The following is a 12,081-nucleotide window of genomic DNA, read 5'->3' as shown; positions in this document are numbered from 1 at the left end:
TTCAGCAGGACAATAACCTAAAACACAAGGCCAAATCTACACTGGAGTTGCTTACCAAGAAGACGATGAATGTTCCTGGAGTAACTGTAACTCGAGTGGTCGAGTTACAGTTTTGACTGAAATCGTTATGAAAATGTTTAGCAAGACCTGAAAATGGTTGCCTAGCAATAATCAACAACCAATTTGACAGAGCTTGAAATATTATGAAAATAATAATGGGCAAATTTTGCACAATCCGGTGCAGAAAGCCCAGAGACTTATCCAGAAAGACTCTTTAACAATCGTCCTGGGAAGAAGTAGTGGACCAAAACGCAGCGTGGTAAGTGTCCATGTTAATATTTATTTTAACTCAGAACACTAAGACAAAATAACAAAAATAGACCAACACGAAACAGTTCTGTCTGGTGCAGACACAGAGACAGAAAACAACTACCCACAAAACCCATGTGGGCAAGAGCTACCTAAGTATGGTTCTCAATCAGAGACAACGATAGACAACTGCCTCAGATTGAGAAGCACATCCGGCCAACCAACAAAGAAATACAAAACATAAAACACAGAACATAGAATGCCCACCCCAACTCATGCCCTGACCAAACCAAAATAGAGACATAAAAAGGATCTCTAAGGTCAGGGCGTGACAGACTCACAGCTGTAATCACTGCCAATGTTAATTCTAACATGTATTGACTCGGGGTTGAATACTTATCTAATCAAGATATATTCGTGTTTTATTTTTCATACATTTTTTACAAATCTTAGAATGTTTCTTCCACTTTGACATTACAAAGTATTTTTTGTAGATCGGCGACAAAAAAAATACAAATAAATCCATTTGAATCCCACTTTGTAACGCAACAAAATGTGAAAGAGTGAAGCACTGTGAATACTTTCTGAAGGCATTGACAGTATATGAATAGAAAAGGTTTGTACAGCAGTAGAGCTCAGATGTCCTTATTGCTGTTTAGGTATTTGATAGACTTGGCAATCCTTATATCTGCTCAGTTTACACTTAGGCACCCTATAGTGTCTGCCTGAGGGGTGAATTATTTCCCCTTAGAGTGACATGTCATTGCTTTAGTTCTTCCCTGTTTGTGCTCTGTTCAGCCACTGGACTTCGAGAGCAAGCGTACACACAATGTGGTGGTGGAGGCTGTCAACAAGCATGTGGACCCCCGATTTTTGGAGCTTGGCTCTTTCCGCGACCAGACAATCGTGCGGGTCAGCGTAACTGACGCGGATGAGCCGCCTGTCTTCCTCCCTGCTGAGGGGGCCATCATGGAGGTCCAGGAGGATGCCAGGCTAGGTGCGCTGGTGGGCACAGCTACCGCCAAGGACCCAGACAAGGAGAATGCACCTGTCAGGTATGGATCATGGCTCCTTTTTTCAAATCCATTATAGTCTATTAGTTCATTCAGATAGTTCTTCATTAACTGCTTCAGATGGGTATGTAAGTATTGCTACAGATAAACCTACAGATAAGCCTAGAACTGCTAGAGATATGGCTATAAGAACGGGTAGAGATATGGCTATAAGAACGTGAAGAGATATGGCTATAAGAACGGGTAGAGATATTGCTATAAGACCGGGTAGAGATATGGCTATAATAACTGGAAGAGATATGGCTATAATAACTGGAAGAGATATGGCTATAATAACTGGTAGAGATATGGCTATAATAACTGGTAGAGATATGGCTATCATAACTGTAAGAGATATGGCTATAAGAACGGTTAGAGATATGGCTATAAGAACGGTTAGAGATATGGCTATAAGAACGGTTAGAGATATGGCTATAAGAACGGGTAGAGATATGGCTATAAGAACGGGTAGAGATATGGCTATAAGAACGGGTAGAGATATGGCTATAGGAACTGGTAGAGATATGGCTATAAGAACTGGTAGAGATATGGCTATAAGAACTGGTAGATATATGGCTATAAGAACGGGTAGAGATATGGCTATAAGAACGGGTGGAGATATGGCTATAAGAACGGGTAGAGATATGGCTATAAGAACGGGTAGAGATATGGCTATAAGAACTAGTAGAGATATGGCTATAAGAACTGGTAGAGATATGGCTGTAATAACTGGTAGAGATATGGCTGTAATAACTGGTAGAGATATGGCTGTAATAACTGGTAGAGATATGGCTATAATAACTGGTAGAGATATGGCTATAATAACTGGAAGAGATATGGCTATAATAACTGGAAGAGATATGGCTATAAGAACGTGAAGAGATATGGCTATAAGAACTGGTAGTGAAATGGCTATACGAACGGGTAGTGATATGGCTATAAGAACGGGTAGAGATATGGCTATAAGATATAGTAGAGATATGGCTATAAGAAATAGTAGAGATCTGGCTGTAAGAACTGGTAGAGATATGGCTGTAATAATTGGTAGAGATATGGCTATAATAACTGGTAGAGATATGGCTATAATAACTGGTAGAGATATGGCTCTAATAACTGGTAGAGATATGGCTCTAATAACTGGTAGAGATATGGCTATAATAACTGGTAGAGATATGGCTATAATAACTGGTAGAGATATGGCTACAATAACTGGTAGAGATATGGCTATAATAACTGGTAGAGATATGGCTATAATAACTGGAAGAGATATGGCTATAATAACTGGAAGAGATATGGCTATAATAACTGGAAGAGATATGGCTATAATAACTGGAAGAGATATGGCTATAAGAACGTGATGAGATATGGCTCTAAGACCGGGTAGAGATATGGCTATAAGAACGGGTAGATATATGGCTATAAGAACTGGAAGAGATATGGCTATAATAACTGGAAGAGATATGGCTCTAAGAACGGGTAGAGATATGGCTCTAAGAACGGGTAGAGATATAGCTATAAGAACTGGTAGTGATATGGCTATAAGAACGGGTAGATATGTGGCTATAAGAACGGGTAGATACATGACTATAAGAACGGGTAGAGATATGGCTGTAATAACTGGTAGAGATATGGCTGTAATAACTGGTAGAGATATGGCTATAATAACTGGTAGAGATATGGCTATAATAACTGGTAGAGATATGGCTATAAGAACGTGAAGAGATATGGCTATAATAACTGGAAGAGATATGGCTATAAGAACTGGAAGAGATATGGCTGTAATAACTGGTAGAGATATGGCTATAATAACTGGAAGAGATATGGCTATAATAACTGGAAGAGATATGGCTATAAGAACGTGAAGAGATATGGCTATAAGAACGTGAAGAGATATGGCAATAAGAACTGGAAGAGATATGGCTATAAGAACTGGAAGCGATATGGCTATAAGAACTGGAAGCGATATGGCTATAATAACTGGAATAGATATGGCTATAATAACTGGAAGAGATATGGCTCTAAGAACGGGTAGAGATATAGCTATAAGAACGGGTAGAGATATGGCTATAAGAAGGGGGAGAGATATGGCTATAATAAGACATACCATTAGTATAATGTATGCTTCACAAGTAAAGAAGCAGAACTTTCAACAAATAGAAACTTGTTCATAGCTACAAATTATATGTTTACAATGTCATATAAGACCCTCAAATAAGGACTACATTACTGCATTTATAGGACTGATTTAAATGGCATCTTATATCAACAAACACAGGTTTAGATGTACAGGGAGCTTGGGATTTGACATTTCTTTTTAAATATGGTAATAAACACACAATTGGAAGATCGCTGCACGACACAATTTGAATCATGAAAACATTGATTCATCCATTTGTACAATGCCAGAATCACATTACTCTAGGCTACTGCATTGACTGTTGACCACGCTAGAGGATTCCTCAGTATCTCACACATCTTTGTGCGTTCGCTCAGATCCCTATTTATGAGCAGAATTATATTATTTTGTGCCAGAGCCTCCACCTCAGGTCTTGGGTGGAGGAATAATAGCGGTGAGGCGAGTGGAGCTTCACGCACACCGACACACACAGGCTGTGCAAATTACCTCTATTAAAAATGCATGAGGCTGAACTGAAAGTGCTCCAGGTGTAATAAAGTACAACACAATGGCAGTGCCACCGCCTGCTTGTTGGCAGGCGAGAGCCAACGGGTTCGAGGGTACCTTGGCGCTGCGCCATGCCCATCGGTACCACTTTAATCATCTCAATTGGACGGAACTAACCCCGACGCCTGGTGCCCAAGGGCCCATCACTCTCTCCCACACTCCTGTCACCATGCTCCGGAGGGCACCGATCGGGTATTGCTGGACACTGGCTGGCACTAGCAGGCAGTAGCGGGCGCTGTACCAAGGGGGTAAGAGTTCCAGAGGTATGAACACAGCCTCTGGAAACAAAATTTGGCCTCGTGTGAACAGAAAATGGGTTTGTGTTCTTTGTTTGGCTCTTTATCAGGAAGATGGAATGGCGTCTTGAAACTTTGTGTTTAGTGCTGACAGATCTTCTGGAAATGTGTACTTCTCCATTAATATATTAAAGTGATGGCATATTTGCAAATGTTATAAGATGCACTGGTAATATCTACATGATCTCCCTTCACCAACTACTATAGCAGTTTTGAAAGCTGAAATATCATTTGATGTAATTTACATAATTATTGTGTAGGTGTCACCGTTTGTCACTATTTCTTGCATAAATAAAATACATTTTAATGATAGCCTTAGCTATACTGTTTATTGATGTAGTGTGTTCTGTATACACGTTGCAGCTATGAAATGTGTTGTTCCTTGTATAGACTACAGATTCAGAGCGGGCAGACTCTAATGTAATATGACTAGAATAATCTAACTGTGGATGCATTATGCACCTCAACACCCCTAGACTACATGAAGCTCATCTCACTGTAGCCCTTTTAGCTGTCTTGTACGACTTGTACAAAGACCCTACTGGTCCCTTTGATGAGCTTTTTGTCCAAAAGGTAGAAAAGGAAATGATTATGCTCATAATATTCCATTAAAGTCCCGACGGGCACACGAGCCTGCTCAAGAGAAAAAAAATAAACTACTCACAGGGTTTTGTTGGCTCTATACTCTCCTGAGCGCTCCTCGTGGAGCCAACCACAAGGATGTGCAAATGTATTTTGCTTTCATTGGAGTGCAGCATGAAATATTCATTTTTATTTTTTCCCCTCCAGCATGGGCTGAAACCACAGACTTGTTTGGGGATGTAGGTGCAGTAGGGACACAAGCACTGTGACAGGTTTCCTATACAGATGCTAAATGGATAATTATTTTCATCCTTTTTTTAATCTGGCTCACAGTTTCCCTACATTTGAAAATGCTAATGTATAGCCGTAATCCGATGTCAACGGCAACTGGCAATATCCCCATGGGACACAGTGTTAGGGCAGCCACCGAAAAAGTCTTGCAGATGGTTTAGAATTGGATTTTACACCGTTCAAATATGTACTCCCCTTTTTTCTCGCTCTCCCTACCAGGTTCTCCATTGACCGAAGTACAGACCAGGAGCAGATCTTCCACATTGATCCAGTATCGGGCTCCATCACCCTGGGCAAGATTCTGGACCGAGAGACGGCTGGCTGGCACAACATCACTGTGACAGCAGTGGAAGCAGGTATATGCTCCAGTTCTATGAATGTGTATTGCATTGTATACGTAGAGAGACATAACATATTATAAGCCTTGTTATAAGACATCATAAAGGCTCATACATGCTTATAACAAGTTTTAAAGCATTATACCTGTACATTTTAAATGTTATCATATCTTCAAGTACATTTACATTTACATTTAAGTCATTTAGCAGACGCTCTTATCCAGAGCGACTTACAAATTGGTGCATTCACCTTATGACATCCAGTGGAACAGCCACTTTACAATAGTGCATCTAGATCTTTTAAGGGGGGGGGGGGGGGGGGGCAGAAGGATTGCTTTATCCTAGGTATTCCTTGAAGAGGTGGGGTTTCAGGTGTCTCCGGAAGGTGGTGATTGACTCCGCTGTCCTGGCATCGTGAGGGAGTTTGTTCCACCATTGGGGTGCCAGAGCAGCGAACAGTTTTGACTGGGCTGAGCGGGAACTGTACTTCCTCAGTGGTAGGGAGGCGAGCAGGCCAGAGGTGGATGAACGCAGTGCCCTTGTTTGGGTGTAGGGCCTGATCAGAGCCTGAAGGTACTGAGGTGCCGTTCCCCTCACAGCTCCGTAGGCAAGCACCATGGTCTTGTAGCGGATGCGAGCTTCAACTGGAAGCCAGTGGAGAGAGCGGAGGAGCGGGGTGACGTGAGAGAACTTGGGAAGGTTGAACACCAGCCGGGCTGCGGCGTTCTGGATGAGTTGTAGGGGTTTAATGGCACAGGCAGGGAGCCCAGCCAACAGCGAGTTGCAGTAATCCAGACGGGAGATGACAAGTGCCTGGATTAGGACCTGCGCCGCTTCCTGTGTGAGGCAGGGTCGTACTCTGCGCAAGTAAGAATTGGTAATATGCCTTTGACTGAGAGGCTGATACAGGGCCATGATACATAACACTATCATAAGAATGACATAGCACCTGTCATAACAGTTTATAACACCCAGCCTTGCCCCTATAGTAACTGATATGATACTAATCTGAAGTTTGGTTTGTTTTGCCTTTTCATATATACTAAGGCTCTATGTGAAGTGATTGTTATGATATTGCTATGGAATCACAGATGACCGACAGATATCATCAGCACCAACAAGCTGTGACATAATCCAAAATAAAAGCAAAACACATGTAACGTTGTTTCATCTTGCTCAATACTTCTTCATTCGCAGAGAAAATGAAGAATGTAATACCCTGACGGTGGAGTAGCTGGTGGCAAGCTATTCTTATACCCTAAGAACTAAACGTCGTGCAGTGACAGGAATACACAGAGTACTTTTTCCAATCTTTGACAGATGAAGTGATGTTGGGATTGTATTGAAAGCACAAGAAGTTGCATTCTGCATCTGGCTAGTAATATCTACCTGGCCTCACAGGATGAAATAAACCATTTCAGCACAACAGTGAATTCTACTTCTCTCTGTGTTTGTTTTTCTCCCTTAAAGGGATAGTTCACCCAAATGACAAAATAACATATTGGTTTCCTTACCCTGTAAGACGTTAATGGACAAGGTATGACAGCAATCCATGCTTTGGTTTAGCTTTCCTGGCACTGTTTCCACATGCTAAAGATTTAGCAATCGTATGAAAAATCCCATTCATGTCATGGGACAATATATTAGCATTTTTCATGCATCACGTTTAAATCATGTTTAAGTAAATTTGTTAAGCTTCACAATCAATTTTAGTTACTTTTTGATGATTTGGACATGATACGCTAAAAGTGCTAATTTCAGTCCCATGACTTGAATTGGATTTGTGCCAAAAAAGGCTAAAATGTTAGCATGTGGAAACAGTGCTAGGGAAACAACTAAACCAAAGCATAGATTGTCATCCTAACTTGTCCATAGACTGCTTACAGGGTAATGAAACCAATGTATAAGTTGTGTGAACTATCCCTTAAGTGTAAAAACGTAGCCTTATACTGTGTGTTATAGTTGTACGTGTACGAATATAATTATTCATGGTAGTTTGGGATTGTGCTCACTCCAAGTGCTCTACGCGACACATTTGTTTGCGTTGCAAGCAAACTTCTCACTCAAACATGTGGAGCAAATGAGCATTTGGGAGTCTTTCAGCATCTGCTTGGTGTTGTAATTCTCAAGACAAATTGTTTGCTATTGTGCTCTTTCTCTCTGTGCTCACATTATGACATAGGCACATTTTAATGTTAATTTACCATTTAATTGTGTGAGAGAGTCATTTGAGCCCATATCAGGCATAAACACAGGGCTGTACATGACAGATAAAGCCCTTCCTTGCTTCTCTTTTTTTTTTTTTTTTACCCAGACAAACAAAGTCGACGGTTGACTTCATCAGAAATTCTCTCCAAATGTTTCTTATCGCCAGCGGCTCATTGATTCTCGAGCACATTGAGCAGGAGTCAAGAGAAGTGAAGCAGCAAACCACCAGGACAAAACTTTTCTTTAAATAACTCTTTCAACAGTTTTGTGCAACTTGGTTTTATGACTCCTCCGCTAGATATGGTTGCAGTGGCAAAAGGTTGAATTGAACAAGGCCATTTTAAGATTACAGGAAAATAACATGACCCCTCATTATTCCCCAACCCCGTTATTGACATTAAAACCGTGTGATTGCTGGCTACAGTACATCAGCATTGTTGAGTCCTTTCTTGAATGAGGTCCATGGTTGGTCATCATGTTGCAGGGGTGATTGACCCCGATTAGTAATGAGCAAGGCCAGAACAACCAAACGTATTATACTTTAAGAATGATATCACCATGTCAGAGGCAGTCATACAGCATTTTCTTCCTATCGGAGTGTCAACTCAATTGTTTGCATTCACATATGCTTAAAAAATCCCCAGAACGTGTCTTAATTCAGAGCTTGAGACGTCCAAAACTGTTCATTACCAGCTTTCAAGTGGTAAATACGAGTGTGAAACTTGGTTAGAAGCATTGTATCTCCAGTTTTCTTTCTTTCCTAGTTCCGATTTGCGCTTGAAGGCAGCATAAAGGCGGTTCCCTCTGCAGTGTACTGTATCTAGTTCTTCCCTCGATGGGAGACCAAAGAGCTGAGTAGTAGTGTCAAAAGCAGCTTTTTGCATCTTCTGCAGACTCTTGACAGACCTGTCGGGGAAGAATCCTATCAGGGCGGCAAGACTGACACATCATTTCAAAGACCTGTGATAGATAGTATGATATCACATTGCAAACAGTTTTTTTCCCGAGACAGTTAAATGGGGGGAAAATGTATACTTGTCCCACCCTTAGGGTAACAAGATACCTGAGTAGTTTGAAAGTCTTTATCTTTCAAGAAAATATATTTAAAGCGAAGGTTTCACATTGCCCCTGACCAGGTGCAGACTGCTTCCTCGCAAGGAAATATCTTAGAATTTGTGAAGTATTGAAAAGTTGCAACTGTATAAAAGTAATAGAGATATGACATATAGTGGCCACTTTGTCTAATTGGATACGACATACTAATGAACGTGAACACTTGAGAATTCATTTGCACAAAACACTATGTGTTAGGCTGTGTAACAGTTCAAATGGGAAGGGAGATTAAATAACAGAGGAAATTATTTATGCTTACCATTGAGCCAATGATGACGAAGGTGAGTTTGTTAGGATTCATTTAGTAATGCTGCGCTGTGTGGAGGACATTTCAGACAGAAATTCAGACTGATCATAGATCAGATGTGCATCAGCCACTGACCTGTGGGATTTGTCTGTGATTGTATAATCTACGTGATGTCCTTATCAACACTGCTTAGCGATATTTTGAACTTTTGAATATTGTTTTTGTGATAAATGTATCATGCCAGCCATTTGTATTTAATGGATTGGATTCATATTGTGCTTTTCCAAGTGCAGAAAGCTCTTGACATTGTTCAGAGGTAACGCACCTCATCCACTACCATGTCTAGCACCTTTGTGTAAGCCAATGCCAATGACTGGTGTATATTCATTACAAGTGTTTTTCGTAAAGGGACAGTTCAGCAATTTAACATTTATTTTCTTACTTTGAAAGCAGTCTCTGGACAAGGAGTACTTTGGTTTTGTTAAAATGTAGCATTTTCTTAATTTCTTTGGATTATTTGGGCATGAAATTTTAACCCCAGTGTGTATTCCAGTCACTTCTTGTCTTTCAAGCTAAAATAAATAGCTACATATGTATTGCTGAACTATCCCTTTGAGTTAACATTAGATTTTCACAGTACTGTACATTATTAACTGAACATGTCCTATTGAGTGTATGCATCCTCATGTGTTTTTGGTTAGTGGCACTGTATAGTACAATGTCACATTTTGCGTTTTGATCGTGTTTACTTTAGCTAGCAAAATGACCATATATGTTCCCATTCTCTGCTTCACTGTGCTTTCACCTCAGAAGGGAGGTAAAACAAAGACAGAATAACTCAGAGTCCATTCATATCCCCATTTCCCTGTTGACCCAATGTACATTTAGAACAAACTGTTTCCTGTAGCAATCATCCTAAACTATTTTTCATGAATCTACACAATCCCTTTATGTCTAGGGCCTGGTTCTGTGGCATGGTGGTTCTGTGGTATGGTGGTTCTGTGGTATGGTGGTTCTGTGGTATGGTGGTTCTGTGGTATGGTGGTTCTGTGGTATGGTGGTTCTGTGGTATGGTGGTTCTGTGGTATGGTGGTTCTGTGGTATGGTGGTTATGTGGTATGGTGGTTCTGTGACATGGTGGTTATGTGGCATGGTGGTTATGTGGTATGGTGGTTCTGTGGTATGGTGGTTCTGTGGTATGGTGGTTCTGTGGTATGGTGGTTCTGTGGTATGGTGGTTCTGTGGTATGGTGGTTCTGTGACATGGTGGTTCTGTGGCATGGTGGTTCTGTGGTATGGTGGCTCTGTGGTATGGTGGTTCTGTGGTATGGTGGTTCTGTGACATGGTGGTTCTGTGGTATGGTGGTTCTGTGGTATGGTGGTTCTGTGGTATGGTGGTTCTGTGGCATTGTTATGTGGTATGGTGGTTCTGTGGTATGGTGGTTCTGTGGCATTGTTATGTGGTATGGTGGTGCTGTGGTATGGTGGCTCTGTGGCATGGTGGTTATGTGGTATGGTGGTTCTGTGGTATGGTGGTTCTGTGGTATGGTGGTTCTGTGGTATGGTGGTTCTGTGGCATTGTTATGTGGTATGGTGGCTCTGTGGTATGATGGTTCTGTGGTATGGTGGTTATGTGGTATGGTGGTTCTGTGGCATTGTGATGTGGTATGGTGGTTCTGTGACATGGTGGTTCTGTGGTATGGTGGTTCTGTGGTATGGTGGTTCTGTGACATGGTGGTTATGTGGTATGGTGGTTCTGTGACATGGTGGTTCTGTGGCATGGTGGTTCTGTGGTATGGTGGTTCTGTGGCATGGTGGTTCTGTGACATGGTGGTTCTGTGGCATGGTGGTTATGTGGTATGGTGGTTATGTGGTATGGTGGTTCTGTGGCATGGTGGTTCTGTGACATGGTGGTTCTGTGGCATGGTGGTTCTGTGGCATGGTGGTTCTGTGGCATGGTGGTTCTGTGGCATGGTGGTTCTGTGGCATGGTGGTTCTGTGGTATGGTGGCTCTGTGGCATGGTGGTTCTGTGGTATGGTGGTTTTGTGGTATGGTGGTTCTGTGGTATGGTGGCTCTGTGGCATGGTGGTTCTGTGGTATGATGGTTCTGTGGTATGATGGTTCTGTGGTATGATGGTTCTGTGGTATGGTGGTTCTGTGGTATGGTGGTTCTGTGGTATGATGGCTCTGTGGCATGGTGGTTCTGTGGCATGGTGGTTCTGTGGTATGGTGGTTCTGTGGTATGGTGGTTCTGTGGTATGATGGTTCTGTGGTATGGTGGTTCTGTGGTATGGTGGTTCTGTGGTATGATGGTTCTGTGGTATGGTGGTTCTGTGGTATGGTGGTCACGGGCTTCCTTTCCAGACTCTCTGAAGAAGACTCTCAGTATAATGTTATTTCAGCAAGAAATCTGCTATCGAGATTTTTAACATCTGCTGAGCAGCCACCAGATGTACAGCGTGTCAGTAATCTGTTGAAATACACTTTCTTCATGTCTCAGATATTTCTTCAAGACAAATTTAGAACAGGTTAGCTCACCAGTGAGGCCAATAAAAACAGTGTGCTGAAAACGACAGAGGATCCCCCCCACTGAGGTTTAAAGTGACCAATGACCCAGTTTCCCAATGTTCCTCAGTTTCCCAATGTTCCTCAGTTTCCCAATGTTCCTCAGTTTCCCAATGTTCCTCAGTTTCCCAATGTTCCTCAGTTTCCCAATGTTCCTCAGTTTCCCAATGTTCCTCAGTTTCCCAATGTTCCTCAGTTTCCCAATGTTCCTCAGTTTCCCAATGTTCCTCAGTTTCCCAATGTTCCTCAGTTTCCCAATGTTCCTCAGTTTCCCAATGTTCCTCAGTTTCCCAATGTTCCTCAGTTTCCCAATGTTCCTCAGTTTCCCAATGTTCCTCAGTTTCCCAATGTTCCTCAGTTTCCCAATGTTCCTCAGTTTCCCAATGTTCCTCAGTTT

General features: G+C 41.8%; 1 protein-coding gene across 7 annotated transcripts in view; it reads left to right on the top strand.

The window, feature by feature from the left end:
• Window positions 1–12,081, top strand: part of LOC129815701 (cadherin-22-like) — a 265,152-nt gene that overhangs the window by 190,459 nt on the left and 62,612 nt on the right. For all 7 annotated transcript variants that reach the window (XM_055869744.1, XM_055869742.1, XM_055869741.1 and 4 more), the window contains 2 exons: window positions 1,108–1,364; window positions 5,433–5,569. In XM_055869744.1, the coding sequence (XP_055725719.1) occupies window positions 1,108–1,364; window positions 5,433–5,569 (394 nt within the window). The remainder of the gene's footprint in view (window positions 1–1,107; window positions 1,365–5,432; window positions 5,570–12,081) is intronic.

This window comes from Salvelinus fontinalis, chromosome 18, assembly GCF_029448725.1.
Source record: "Salvelinus fontinalis isolate EN_2023a chromosome 18, ASM2944872v1, whole genome shotgun sequence".
Classification (NCBI taxonomy): Eukaryota; Metazoa; Chordata; class Actinopteri; order Salmoniformes; family Salmonidae; genus Salvelinus; species Salvelinus fontinalis.
The sequence above is the reverse complement of the archived record's forward strand: the minus strand, read 5'-3'. Positions and strand labels throughout refer to the sequence as shown.